Source organism: Dasypus novemcinctus, chromosome 12, assembly GCF_030445035.2.
Source record: "Dasypus novemcinctus isolate mDasNov1 chromosome 12, mDasNov1.1.hap2, whole genome shotgun sequence".
Classification (NCBI taxonomy): Eukaryota; Metazoa; Chordata; class Mammalia; order Cingulata; family Dasypodidae; genus Dasypus; species Dasypus novemcinctus.
Genome location: NC_080684.1, coordinates 84,136,775 through 84,152,240, shown reverse-complemented (window position 1 = coordinate 84,152,240; position 15,466 = coordinate 84,136,775). Strand labels below are relative to the sequence as shown.

At 35.1% G+C, this 15,466-nt stretch overlaps 1 protein-coding gene across 13 annotated transcripts in view; it reads left to right on the top strand.

Moving 5' to 3' along the window:
* Positions 1-15,466, top strand: part of BLTP3B (bridge-like lipid transfer protein family member 3B) — a 147,262-nt gene that overhangs the window by 88,695 nt on the left and 43,101 nt on the right. For all 13 annotated transcript variants that reach the window (XM_058308593.1, XM_071219016.1, XM_071219017.1 and 10 more), the window contains 5 exons: positions 3,627-3,820; positions 6,116-7,614; positions 10,251-10,426; positions 14,061-14,203; positions 14,860-15,010. In XM_058308593.1, coding sequence (XP_058164576.1) covers positions 3,627-3,820; positions 6,116-7,614; positions 10,251-10,426; positions 14,061-14,203; positions 14,860-15,010 — 2,163 coding nt within the window. The remainder of the gene's footprint in view (positions 1-3,626; positions 3,821-6,115; positions 7,615-10,250; positions 10,427-14,060; positions 14,204-14,859; positions 15,011-15,466) is intronic.

Below are 15,466 nucleotides of genomic sequence, written 5' to 3'. Positions count from 1 at the left end.
GGGATACCCAAGACATATATGTTTGTGTACTTTGTGCTGTCATTCAGTTCCCTAAAACCCTGCTCAATTTTTTTCATTTCTTTTCTCTGTTAGATATCAAATGTCCCATCTTCTAGGTCACTGATTCTTTCTTCTTCCTGTTCAAATCTGTTGATGAATGCCTCTAGTGTATTTTTTTTTTTTTGGGGGGGGGCAGGGGGTTCCTGGCTGTGTGATCTTTTTCTTTATTTCTTTTTTACACTTTTAAAATTAAAGTTAGTAGATCACAAAGAATGTTACATTAAAAACCATAAAAAACCATAAAAAACATAAGAGGTTCCCATATACCTCACTCCCCAACCCCCACCCCATCATTTTTTAAAATTATGTATTTTTGAAGATACATGCATCACACAAAAAAATGTTACATTAAAAAATATAAGAGGTTCCCGTAAACCCCCCACCCCCCACCTCACTCCTACCACATCAACAATGTCCTCCATCATTGTGGCACACTCATCACACTCCTCTAGTATATTTTTAATTTCTTCTTTTATGCCTTTCATTCCTATAAGTTCTGTTTTGTTTCTTTCCATTCTTTCAAATTCTTCTTTATGCTCACGTAGTTTCTTTTTTTAAAAAAGATTTATTTTATTTATTTATTTCTCCCCACTCCCTTCATTGTCTGCTCTCTGTGTCTATTTGCTATGTGTTCTTCTGTTTCTGCTTGTATTCTCATTAGGCAGCCCCGGGAACTTATCCTGGGACCTTCTGGAGTGAGAGAGAAGTGATCATTCTCTTGTGCCACCTCAGCTCCCTAGTCTGTTGCGTCTCTTATTATCTCTCCTCTTTGTTTCTTTTTGTTGCATCATCTTGCTGTATCACCTCTCCACATGGGCCAACACTTCTGCATGGGGCAGCACTCCTTGCACGGGGCAGCACTTTGCATGGGCCAGCTTGCCACACAGACCAGCTTGCCTCCACCAGCAGCTTGAGCCACATTTGTTTCTCTAGTGTCTTCTTAATATCCTATATCTCTTTAGCCATATTTCCCTTCAACTTCTTGAATTGATTTAGGAGATTTGTTTGAACATCTTTGATTAGTTGTTTCAAATTCTGTCTTCTCCAAAATTTTAATTTGTTCCTTCGACTGGGCCATATCTTCCTGTTTCTTAGATGGCTTGTAATGTCTTACTGATGTCTAGACATCTGGTTATCTTGATGAATTTACTATGATGGTCAGTTTCTCTGTCTTGCATAGGGTTTATTGTTGATTGACCTTGTGTTAAGGCTCTTCTTTACACTTGGTTCAACTTAGAATTCCCCATATTTAACTGATCAGATTTATTCTGCTTTTCTTCATCTGATTCTTGCCTTGGTTATGTGGTATATTTTTGAATATTCCTCTGTCTGTGCAGTTGTTTCATCCCAAGGAGAAAGCTTCCTTTCCTCTGTTCCTTCTTTTGGAATTTCAAAGAACTGTTCTGTTCATCTTGTTTTACCTCTATAGGTTTTGTTTGTTTTACTTGCCTTCTGTTACTTCCAGCTGCTTTTGCCTAGAGGGCAAATGCTGGGAGGAGGGTCACGCAGAGGGAATTTCCCAAGTCAGTATTTTCCAGTCAAAATGAGGCCAGGGACCCACAAAGGGGGAACAGATAAGTTCCTATGAGCCCTGGAGAGAGGGTCATGACGTTCTGTCATCTCTCTGAAGCAGCGCTTTCCTGGCCAGTTGAGCAGATTGCGTTCTTCAGCAAACTGTTTCCTGTAGCTCTTAGGAGGCATGGTATATCTTTTAAGTCTCCATTGGCTCTCCCCTGTTGGGAGGGATGGGGATGAAATAATGGCCAGGTGTTTCCTGTTTGGAGCAGGCTAAAATAGTGTTTCAGAGCCAGGGCCTAGTGATCTAATTTCTCTGATCAAAATTTGTGATCAGTACTTGGCCATGTCCCACCTTGTTTTTGGGTTGGAGGGCTTCCATGTTCTTCTCTGTCTGCAGCTGCCTGCCAGGGTCAAGACACAAGGCTTTTTTTTGTTGTTGTTGTTTTGCTCTAATAATAATGAAATATTTGTAGGTCTATTTCTATTTTTGTTGGCTTTCACTCATTGTGTCTTTTTTGCATATGTGTGTGTTTGTGTGTATATGAGTGATTTTTGGCTGTGAGTTCATGTTCTTGTAGTTTTATGGGACTTCATTGAGGCCTGGATGGTATTTCTATGCAAAGAATATGCATTTGCATTTGCTTCTGTCAAGCACCTCTGAGCATTAATAACACTAGGCCAGTTTAAATTGAATTTCTCTTTTGAAGCTATTAAGATTGCACAAATATTGTGAATTCTATTTCAAAATCTCTGTGAGATTTTGAATGAATTCTCAGGGAAGATTTGTCATCTGGCCTGTACCAAACACCTGGAAGGACTTTGCTTTCCAGTCAAGCAAACAGGAAATTTGTTTTTTTTTATTCCTGTTTTGTGGGCCAGGTTCATTGCTTTTTCACATTTTTCCTGAGGAGGTAGACATTTGGAATTTTTGATGAGCAAGTCTCCTGATAGATATACCTTGGGCATGCCCTAGGCTTCATTGCTGTCTTCTCTAGTCTGGATAGCATTAAAATGAAGCTGAAGGTCAGCAAGGTTTAGAAGATAACTTCAGAGTAAAACCTGGCTTCAGAACTTAATTTTTCTAGGTTTTCTGCTTTCACTTATTTTTTGTCCTGCAAATTCTTCCCCTTGCTAGCTCAGCAATTCCTTTAAGAACATTTAAAAATATTTATAGATATATTTAGTTATTTTTGCAGGAACATTATTTCCACTTTGTAAAGTTTTAAAGTACTACACAAATGATAGTTTCATCATCATCATCATCATCATCATCATCATGCTTATTTCTAAGATAAATCCAGTCCCTTCAGAAAATCCTGCCATCAAGATATATTCCAAATTTAATCATTTCACATCACTTCTACAACCCCCACCCTAGTACATTTCACCATCATCTTTGACTTGAACTCCTGCAATAACTTCCCCTAACTTGTCTTCTTGCTTCTACTCTTACTTTTCATAGTCCATTTATCCAGAAGGATCTTTTTAAAAATATACATCAGATATTGTCATGCTCCTGCTTCAAGTCCTTAAAATCTTTCATGGTTTCCCATGGTACTTGGAATTAAACCCAACTCCTTGCCCTGGTTTATAAAGTCCTATCATTTAGGCCCCTCTTGCCACTCCAACCCTCTCTAATCTCTCTAGCTTTTCCAATCAATGTTCTTGAAGCAGAACAAGCTCATTTCTGCCTTTATATTCTGTTTCTTTTGCCTGAAACATCTTCCAAGGTCCTATTTACAAATGGGTTCATACCCACAGCCTGGGGGTTAGAACTTGAATATGTCATTAGTGGGAGCCATGATTCAATTCCCAAAGTTACAGATTAAATTGTGTATTTTTCAGTTAGTAAAGCATAGAAAAATGTTTTTGTCTATTTAAATGTATTTGTTATCAACCACATTTTATTACTTTAATTTTCTAAATAACATATTTTAAAATTTCTTCTTAGGAAAGAATAAAACTTGTTAAAAATGCCTTTTCTGTTCTCAGGGAAGATTTAGAACTATCTGTTTATTAAAATTAAAAAAAAATTTTTTTCTCCACAGTTCCATCTCCCAACCTCTATAGCCAGCTAAATGCACTACAGTTTACAGTGGATGAGAGAAGCATTCTATGGTTAAATCAATTTCTGTTGGATTTAAAACAGAGTCTTAATCAATTTATGACTGTATACAAGTTGAATGACAATTCAAAATCTGATGAACATGTCGATATTCGAGTTGATGGCTTAATGTTAAAGGTACCTTATAAACAAGTGGCTGTGACAACAAAACTGTTTTTGTGGAAGAAAAGTAGACAGGATTATAATTTCCAGGATTTAAGATAGGCATGCAAGTATAAATCACCTTCTTTGTATTCTTAATTTAGATTTTGAAATTTATTTTAATTTTACTTCAAAATTATAGAAGCACTTTTTTCAATTATTGATTGCTTTTCTCTAGTGTATTTTTTATTCCTTTCCCCTTTCTTTTTCTAACTTCCTTTTGTTTTTATTTTTTTCACTGTTCATCCATTCAGAGATGAGCAGTGGAAGTAAAATTCAAATTAATAATTTTTTGTGCTTGCCAGAGCTGTTAAAACATTTATTTTAAGAAGAATAAATAATACGATGAAGATTTTAAATTATATCCGGGTTTTATTTGTTCACATTTATCCAATAGAAAGTTGCTTTTTATTATAGCCAAGTAGTTGATAATATGAACTTTTGAAAGGAAGGGGATTAAAAAGAAAAACAACAGAGCTGGTATAGTTGGCTAAATAGGAAGACTAAGCTATAGAAGAAAATTTCAGTTCCTAGGTCTATTGTTCATGGACTAAATTTATATGCCTTCATTTCTTCTATGTAAAATGAAACCAATAATGCACAACTATTGTATTGTAGACATGTTTTTTTTTTTAAAGATTTATTTATTTTTATTTATTTCTCTCCCCTTCCCCACCCCACCCAGTTGTCTGCTTTCTGTGTCCATTTGCTGTGTGTTCTTCTGTGTCTGCTTGCATTCTTGTCAGTGGCATGGGGAATCTGTGTCTCTTTTTGTTGTGTCATTTTGCTGCATCAGCTCTCTGTGTTTGTGGTGCCACTCCTGGGCAGGTTGCACTTTTTTCACGCGGGGCAGCTCTCCTTATGGGGCACACTCCTTGTGCATAGGGCTCCCCTATGTGGGGGACACCCCTGCATGACACAGCACTCCTTGTGCACATCAGCACTACGCCTGGGCCAGCTCATCACATATGTCAGGAGGCCCTGGGTTTGAACCCTGGGCCTCCCATGTGGTAGGTGGATGCTCTATCCATTGAGCCAAATCCGCTTCCCTGTAGACATGTTTTAAAAATCTCAGAGATCTTATAATATTCATGTAAAAGGACTTATTTTATCATATTTACACTTGTGGTTTAAGATACAACTATGTAATGATCTTTGTGTTTTCTGAATATGAGCAGTTTTAAAACCAGTCAATTTAAACTCTTTGATAAGTATAGTTTGAGGACTGGCTTTAATTATCATCTGAAAATTATTTTGAATTTATTTTCTTTTTCTTCCGGAAAAGTGGTTCTAATGTGATCCTTTCATTTATTTCATTCACTTATCCAGGCATCCCCCAAATTTCTTGGACTTAAACAAACCTAAAAAAAAAACCAAAACACCTTCTTTCAGACTTGACACTTTCTTATATGTATTCAGGGCATAATAAGCATTTAATAAATAATGATTTAATTCAATTTTGTTCTTTTTATTCTGTGATCTGTTGTGTGCAAAAAATAATTGCTTATGTGTTGTACAATATTGAGTAATTTTTTTAAAGATTTATTTTTATTTATTTATTTCTCCCTACCCCCTTGTTGTTTGCACTTGCTGTGTCTCTTCATCTTCGCTGTTTCTTTAGGAGACACCGGGAACTGAACCCATGACCTCCAGTGTGGCAGGGAGGCACCTAATTGCTTGAGCCACCCCCATTTCCTGTTTTTTGTGTGTGTGTGTCTCTCATTTTGTGTTTTTTTTCCTGTGTTTCTTTTTGTGTCATCTTGTTGCATCAGCTTACCATGACTGCCCATCACATCAGCTCACTGTCTTGCTTGTCTTCTTTAGAAAGCACTGGAACCTCTGCTCCCTGCTTTTTTATGTCTCTTATTATGTTTTTCTTCTTGTGTCTTTGTTGCATCATCTTTTGAGTCAGCTTGCCACACCTGCCCATTGCGCCAGCTCTCTGTCTTCTATAGGAGGCACCGGGAACCAAACCACGGACCTCCCTTGTGGTAGGCGGGAGCTTGATTGCTTGAGCTACATCCACTTCTCTGAGTCATTCTTTTTTAAAGTTCTCTTCTTGTCATCGTCAATCATTTGAGTCTTTTTTACTTGGTGTAACAAAAAGATTTGAGGATAGAGAGTTGTTGTTTCATGCCTAGATAGGAAAATAGTATTTGGGGGATAAATCTAAAGAAAAATAACTTATAAGCTAAGTTGTATTCTTGATTATTTTATCTTTAAGATGCATGGATTTGTAAATTGAACTGCATTAATTTTTTTCCCTTCTAGTTAGTCATTCCTTCTGAAACAAAATCTGAATGTCATCAAGATCAACCACGTGCAATTTCTATTCAGAGTTCTGAAATGATTGCCACAAATACAAGGCACTGTCCAAACTGTCGACATTCTGATCTAGAAGCTTTGTTTCAAGACTTCAAAGATTGTGATTTTTTTAGTAAATCATATGCCAGCTTTCCAAAATCTTCTAATAGTTTTAATCTTCTTCATCCAATCTTCCAGAGACATGCTCATGAACAAGATACCAAAATGCATGAAGTTTATAAAGGAAATATTATTCCCAAGTTGAATAAACATACTCTTAAAACTTCTGCTGCCATGGATGTTTGGGCTGTGTACTTTTCTCAATTTTGGATAGACTATGAAGGGATGACACGTGGGAAAGGACGGCCAATAAATTTTATAGATTCTTTCCCTCTTTCTATCTGGATTTGTCAACCAACAAGATACACAGAGTCACAAAAAGAACTGCAGACTTGTAATCGAGTATCTCTCAATATATTAGAAAGTGAATCCAATGATTTGGCTGGCCGATTGAAGCACAAAAAGCTCTTGAAGGAGTATTATAGTACAGAGGCTGAGCCCTTCACAAATGGCAGTCAGAAACCCTCTTCATCAGATACATTTTTAAAATGTTCTTCTTCGTCACCAGATGCAGATATTCATATCCTGGTTCATGTCCATAAACATGTCAGTATGCATATCAATCACTACCAGTATCTATTCCTGCTTTTCCTCCATGAATCACTTATTCTACTTTCAGAGAACTTAAAGAAAGACGTAGAAGCTGTGACTGGCAGTCCTGCCAGTCAGAGTTCCATTTGCATTGGAATTTTACTTAAAAGTGCAGAAGTGGCTCTTTTGCTACATCCAGTGGATCAAGCAAATATTCTTAAGTCTTCTGTTTCTGAAAGTATGAGCCCAATGGTTCCAGATTACTTGCCTACAGAAAATGGAGAATTTTTATCTACAAAGAAAAAACAAGTTGGTGGTATAAATCAAATTAGAAGTGTAACTCTTAATCATATGGCAGACAGCAGATCTATGAGTGTTGACCTCAGCCATGTCACTTTGAAGGATCCACTGCTTTTTAAATCAGCTAGTGATACAAATCTGCAAAAAGGTATTTATTTCCTGGATTATTTATCAGATAAAAGTTTAGGGAAAATAAGTGAAGATGAAAGTAGTAGTCTTGTTCACAAAAGTGGCTCTGGAGAAATTGGATTAGAAATAAGTGACAAAAAGAATTCATCATATGCAGACTCAAATAATGTCTTAAACTACAGAGAAGATTCAAGTATTCTGTCATATGAAAATAGTGGTAATCAAAACATAGTTTCAAATAGTTTCGCTGGTAAGGAAAATGAAACCATGGAATCCATCTTCAAAGCTGAAGATTTGGTTCCAGAAGCAGTGTCACTCTCTGAGAACCTGGAAATCAATAAAGATGCATCCACAGATAGAGCACTTAAATCACAGTGTTCTTTAAGGTAACAACATATTGTATTTGTTTTTATTTTGGGGGGTGTGTATCTTTGTATTTTGTTTTGCTTTAAACAAAAAACCTCATGACAAAATATGTCATTGTTGGAAGAGTACATTTTTCAAAATATAAATATAAAAGCACTTTCAGTTTATACATTTTAAATGTAATTTAAAAACCTGTGGATAGTATACATATTTTTATTGGTGACTAATTATGAATCTTGCATTGAATGCTGTAGAGAATGCAGAAGTAGTTTTATGTGATAATCCCTGACTTCTTGGAATGCACAACCTGTAATTTGACCAAATATCCTAGCAGCAGGTAAAATTTGTCAGTAAAAAGTCTACTTCTACTCTTTCTATAAGTTTTGATATATTTAGGTTATTTCAGATGTCAATTATTTATTAATAGTTCAGTTATGAAGAGTAATTCAGTCTCAAAAGAAAACAGTTTATCTATTATAGAGCAGGGGTTCTTAACCCCCTAAGAGGTCTGTGGAAAGATTTCAGGGGGTCTGTGAGCTTGAATTGAAAATTCAAAATAACATTATTCTTTTTTTAAAAAAATTAATTAATTAATTTCTCTCCCCTCCCTGCCCTCCAGTTGTCTGCTCTCTGTGTCCATTTGCTGTGTGTTCTGTGTCCGCTTGTATTCTTTTCAGCGGCACCAGGAATCTGTGTCTCTTTTTGGTTGTGTCATCTCACTGGGTTGGCTCTCTGTGTGTGCAGCGCCACTCCTGGGCAGTCTGCACTTTTTTTGCACAGGGCAGCTCTCCTTATGGGGCGCACTCCTTGCACGTGGGGTTCCCCTATGTGGGGGACACCCCTGTGTGGCATGGCACTCCTTTTGCACATCAATGCTGTGTGTGGGCCAGCTCACCACACAGGTCAGGAGGCCCTGGGTTTGAACTCTGGGACTCCCATGTGGTAGGCAGATGCTCTATCCATTGAGCCAAATCCTCTTCCCAACATTATTCTTGTGGGGATGTGTTGGTGCAGGTGTGAGGTACTTATAAATAATACACAGTATAGTGTGGACTTTGTAAGGGGTTCGTGATTTTCACCTGACTGGCAAAGGTGTCTGTGGAGCAAAAAAAGCTTAAGAATCCCTGATACCTACTCTCCAGTTCATTGACTTGTCCATGTCGGCTAACAGGGAGGTGGGGATAGTCAGCTATCACACCAGGGAACCAAGAGAGTCTATAGCTGCCAGCAAGAGAATTCCATCCATCAGCCATATGGAATCTAAGCCCCTTTTCAAGTTAGAGGCAGAGTATGGATCCTCAGTATGTAGAAATAAAATATGGATTAGAGTGGACTTACTGGTATTCTACTATAGAATTATTGTGACTCTAGCAATGGAAGAAACTGAATCATTGATGTGGTGACTGTGGCCAGGGGAGTTGCTGAGGGCAGGGAGAGGGAAGAAGAGGTGTGATATGAGTGCATTTTCAGGACTTGGAATTGTCCTGAATGATATTGCAGGGACAGATGCAGGACATTATATATCCTGCTTTAACCCACTGAATGGACTGGGAGAGAGTGTAAACTACAATGTAAATTATAATCCATGCTGTGTACCAGTGCTCCAAAATGTATTCATCCAATGCAGTGAATGTGCCACATTGATGTAAGAACTTGGTGATGTAGGAGTGGGGGTAGGTGGGGAGGGCAGGTATATTTTTAAGATAACATTTTGTATGATCTATGTATCTTAAAAAAATTTTTTTTTAATCTATTAAAAAAAAAAAGAACCCCTGATATAGAGAGACATATGAGTGGTTTGATAAATAATGAAAAAAAAAATTAAGAAAATCAGGACATTTTGAAGTAGACTTTATTCATTTGCGAAATTTTACATGAGACACACCAGTCTTTATGAATCTTGGCTGCATGACAATATTTTGAAAAACTAAAAATTTAGATTAATTATTTGGTTACTGCCTTGGCCATAGTTTTAAAAGCATTAATCGTTGTTTTATTTTATTTTATTTTCCAGGTTTATAGGCTTTATTTATTTATTTTTCTTCATTATTTTCTTTTAAATGTTACATTCAAAAAATATGAGGTCCCCATATAACCCCCACCCCACCTACCCCACCCCTCCCACTTCAACAATAATGATTGTTTTAGTTTGCTAGGCTGCAGAAAGTAGGTACCATAAAATGGGTTAGTTTTGAACAATGGGAATTTCTTAGATTAAAGCTTATGGTTTTAAGACTGAGAAAAATGTCCAAATCAAGGCGTCATCGGAGGTTTCTCCATGAGGACCAGCTGCTGGTGATCCTGGATTCCTCTGTCACATGGCAAGGCATATGGTAGTGCCTGCTGGTCTGTCCCTTCTCTTCCTAGTTTTGTTGCTTTCTGCTTCTTGCTTCCATGGCTTTCTCTTTCCCTGTCTCTGAAATCCACTTTATATCCCCACTTTATATCCCCCAGGACTGTATTAGCTTTAAGAACATGATTTTCTGGGGTACATACAGTTCCAAACCACCACAGTGACATGTAAGTTATACTTTTTAAGTATAACTTAAAAACTTGTGGATAGTATATATGTGCTTTTATTTTGTTAGAAGTCTTTTAAAAATAGAATTCCTTTCTTTATATGTAATGATTTTCTAATAATTTTGTTTCATAACAGTGGAAAGCCTAAGGAACGTTGCCTACCCAACCTGACTCCACTGGGTGTTTCTTATAAGAACATGAAAAGAAGCTCCTCACAAACCTCATTGGATACCATTTCACTTGACAGCATGATATTGGAAGAACAGTTGTTAGAAAGTGATGGAAGTGATAGCCATATGATTTTGGAAAAAGGTAAAGTAATACAGTTTAAAATTCATATATATATATACACATATATATGTAGTATATATATCAACAAAAGTGATAAAGTATTTTTAGTTATTTTCAGTAATTGTTCATTATAGCTGAAAAGACTTATATACACACATACCACATACACACATACAGTATACAAAGAGCAGTGTACCTAATTTTCTAATTTTTTTAACCATATACCCATGACTCTGTGGTTAACACCCAGCAATTATTTGTTTGTAGTAATTTAGATCATAAAGTGGCTAACATTAAAGCTACCAGCCTCTGCCACAGAGGTTCCTATACCTGGAAATTTGATTAGTCGGGCTTAATTTGCAAGATTAATTCTCAATTATATGGTTCTATGACTGGAATTTTACCAGACTGGGTTCACTGATTCCCCAAATCAGCATTCTTTTCATATACATGATCATGTATGATTGAACTATATGTTTTGTCCATCTTATTCAGAGGGAAAGGAATGACTTAGAAAGTATTAGATGCATCACCATCAGTAAGCCTTGAGGACTTTGTGAACCATACTAAAAGCATGGATCCTAGCCAGAGAGTATTTGCCACAGATGCAAAACATGGGAGATCAGAGGTGAATCTACTTGTAGGAAAATAAGCCTATTGATGCAGTTGAAAACAGCTTAGATAAAAGGAAAGGCTTATAGCTTATCCAAGACTATTAGTAATATATTAAATATGTTGTAATATAACTATATACTGAATAATAGTATAATAACTATTATTAATATAACTGTTATAATAACCATCATTTATTGTTAGGTGCTTAAATAGTTTACTTCATTAATTTGAACAACAACCCAATAATCATAGTATCTGACATTTATTGAGCATTTACTATGTGTTAGCATTGTTCTGTGTATTTTTTGTGTAACTTAAAGAAATTAGGTACCTTGTCCAAAGTTATACAGCTGATTAGTAATAAGACAGATTTGGAACTCTGCTAGTATACTCCAGAGCACAAGCATTTCACCAACCAGCTCCTCAGACTTAGAAAATGATTACCATATGTAAATAAAAATTCCCAGTCTGACCCTGTGATAGACAATTCATAGTAACCTCCATTCCAGTATACCTTACAAGTTAAATGTAGAAGAGGTACTGATATTGTTCATAAAATCTATATCAGACTCCGGGATAGCTCTAGCCTTAATCCTTCCATCTCCCTGCTTATGGTTTCAAATTCTTTCTTAACAGAAGATTTCTGTCCTATGATCAAAATATACTTCAAAAATAGTGTTCCTGTAGAAAATATCTGAATTTATTCAGAAAAAGCCTGAGTGATTTTCTTATTGTTATTTCTAAAAATTTAATAATGAATGCGATTACTGCTTAATGTAGAAAACTTGAAGATACAGATAACTACTAATTAAAAAATAAAAAGCATCCAAAAATCTGTAGTTAGAAATATTGATTAATATTTATCCTATAAATTAGTGTGTATATTCAGATATGTGTGTATTTGGTGTCATATATTATTATTATTTTTAGGAGGTACCAGAGATTGAACCCAGTACCTTGTATATGGGAAGCAGGTGCTCAACCACTTGAGCTACATCTGCTCCCCTTATATATATTATTTTGTAACCTGTTCTTTTTTATCGTTTGTAAGCATTTTTTAATATTATTTAAACTCCTCAAAAATATTTTAAATCTATATAAAATTGTTAAAAGAATGTTCCATGATCTTTTCATTTCTTAATGTCAGATGTTTATCTTGTTTATAATTTTTCACTTATAAATATTCTATAATTAATATCTCTGTTCATAAATTTTCAACTGCCATTCTCATTACTACCTTAGACTAGATTCTTGCAGATTATTTTAAGGATCTTGGAAAATGTAAAGGGCATTGATTTTATGTGTAATATTTAAAGGAAATGTGAGTTCTCCAGAACTCAAATAATTGTTCTCTTTATCACAGGATATTGATTTTCACTGGAAGGAAACCCTTGGTTTCTTCTATTATTTTACAAAACATATGTGAATACTTTCTCAGTGTAAAAAATTTTCAGATAATACAGAAATATCTAGAGCAGGGGTTCTTAACCTGAAGTGTCCATGAGCTTGAATTGAAAAAAATCAACTTATTGTCTTCATTTTCTCTGACCTCTAACTGAAATCTAGCATTTCCTTCACTTATGAATGTATGCAATAAAAAAAATTACAGTAGTATTCATTTCACCTGACTGGCAAAGGGGTCCGTAGAGCAAAAAAGGTTAAGAACCCCTGATCTAGAGTAAAAATTGAATACCATTTTAATACCACTCACACTCTGTCCTTGACACTGGTCCCTATTCTAGAAATAATTTCCATCAACTTTCAGAATGTATACTCCCCCCATGTATATTTATACATGTTATGTACATATTATACAAATACATAGTCATACTACCAACACAAGCTTCTAACATCTGTTATTTCCATTTCCACTCCCTTCTTCATTTTACAGGCAGGTATTCTTTATAAAATGCAAATTTGATCATATCACTTTCCAATTTAATGCAATAACTTCTCATTTCCATAATGCTACTGAAGTTTAAAATACTTAACATTACAGAAGAGGCTTTGCATGATGTTGCCTCAGCCTACATTGCCTGCATTTTCTCACTTGCTGTTCAGATGTACTGCAGTATATCTCGGTTTTTCTCTTAGTTCTTTTACTGTGACAAACTTCCTCCCACCCCCCTCAGGGTCTTTGTATCTATGTCTAGAATGCTTTTTTTTCTGTTCAGTTTAGCTTTAATGTTACTTTATTAGGGAAGCCTTTACTCAACCCCTGACTATGGGTGGAACCCCTAGTAAATGCTTTATTAGCTCTTCATATCACAATTGTATTTATATGTATTTTCCCTGATCCTAGAAATTGTTTGTTCTTTCATAATTTATTGAGCACAAACTATGTTGCCAGGGACTGGATTAGAAGCCAAATGTATAGTAGTGAATCGTATAATAAAAAGTTGAGCTTTGTATTTTGTATGTTTTTGGTTTTTATCATCTGTTTTTTTCGAGTAATTAGTTTTTATGGTAGTTTTTAAAGTTTTTTTTAAAGTATTGTCTTTTAACACATAGTTTGAGAAACACTGAAGTAGGGTGCACTGAGAAGTTAGGGAGGTGCATACATGAAGATGGTGAATGATCACACTAATAATAAGTGGTATTAATTTCATGTAAAAAATAATTAGGAGTTACTATAGGGTACTGAAAAGGAAAATGAAGTGATGAAAGTGTAACTATTCAATGTAGGATCAGTTAGAGGAGATCAAACTGGCCTACCAGGAAGCTTAGTCCTGTCAGGACTGCAGCAGCTACAGTGGGGAAAGTAGAGTCTGTGGTCAGCAATAGTAGAATTTTTTTTCATCCTATTTATGTTTGGAATCTCAGTATTGCTAACGTTTTATTCTGGGGAATTATTTCACGTTATTTGCTAGCTCTAGCCACAATCTGGTTTTTCTTTGATTATTGTCTTTTAAGCTAAGGTATGCTTAAAAGAAAGAGTCGAAGGGAAGTGAAGGGAAGTCCTTTTTGGTTAAGTGTAACAATATTGGATCATGTGTAAAACTGATTTTAATTTATTAAATCTACTTTTATATTATTTTAGGTATTAAAAAAAACTCTTCCACAAATTACCAGAGTTCAGCAGAGAATGTGAATGCCAGTGCAAACATACAGAATCATGGTGAAACCTCTCCAGATGCCATCAGTACAAATTCAGAGGGTGCTCAAGAAAATCATGATGACCTGGTAACTATTTCAGATGTTTTCTATGAAGAGAAATGCCATCAACTTTATTTATCTTATATTCAATATGTATACAGTTTTGCACATTAAATTAATACATAAAATGAATTGACCTAAATATAGCATGATTCACTTTGTTCTTTATATACTTAAGTGCTTTCTTCACTCTTGCTGAATTATTTTTCTATGTTTTATTTTTCTAAATTTGTTTTATTGATAGTTTGGGGTAGAGGAGGGTTTTGTCTTTTTTCCATCCTGTCTTGTTTTTTGATCTTTGCTTTGGTTCATTTTAAATACATTTTGAAAAAGTTTGATGTAGTGAATGGGGTTAGTCCTTATAATGACCTTTTATACAAAGGAAAGGTGTTTCTGGTTTATTTTAAGTCCTCCTGACCAAGGAAATGATCTTAGGAAAGATTTAGAAAATACATTATGTTCAACTTTTAGTGAAAATAATTTTATATGGAAATATTACATAATTATACTTTGTGACCTAAAAAAAAACCCTTTTCTTGACTAAGAAGAAAGGAAGCTAAAGTTTTCCCTATAACAACAAGTTCTATTGGTCAAACTTACATATTTTGGTTTTTTGGTCACAATTATGTTATTTTTAAACTTTAAATTATTTGGTATTCTAATATTTATACAATCATTAATAGATGTCAGTTGTGGTGTTTAAAATTACTGGTGTTAATGGGGAAATTGACATCCGAGGAGAAGATACTGAAATCTGTCTTCAAGTGGACCAGGTGACAGCAGATCAGTTGGGCAATATCAGTTTTCGGCATTATCTTTGTAATCGTCCAATAGGTAAGATCATATATTCTTTTTATTACTTTTTACACAAGAAACTTTAATTTTAATTTGTTTTGTTTTTTATAATTATAACTCATCAGTAGTCTTACCTTTGCTGTAATTGACTTCAATGAATATTAAATTTATTTATGATAATGAAGGAAATGTGTTCTTTTAGAGGCCTTATTCCATTAACTATTTTAATTGTTTGAAGACCTATTCTTTCATTTCTTTTTGTTCATGCTGTTCAGAGCCTTTGACTTTTTCATTCTTCCCATTCTTTGAGATAGTGGGCCTGTGAAAACAAGACTCTTTTCTATATGAAAAAAGGTAACAAAGTAATCCTAGGTCAGATTTAGTTCTACATCAGGAAAAATGTCAATATCTGTATGCCATTCTCTTGCTTGTAAGCAGACATTTCCTGAATCTGGCATGGTGTTTGGTATTTAGAGAAAAACATGTACCCTGTTC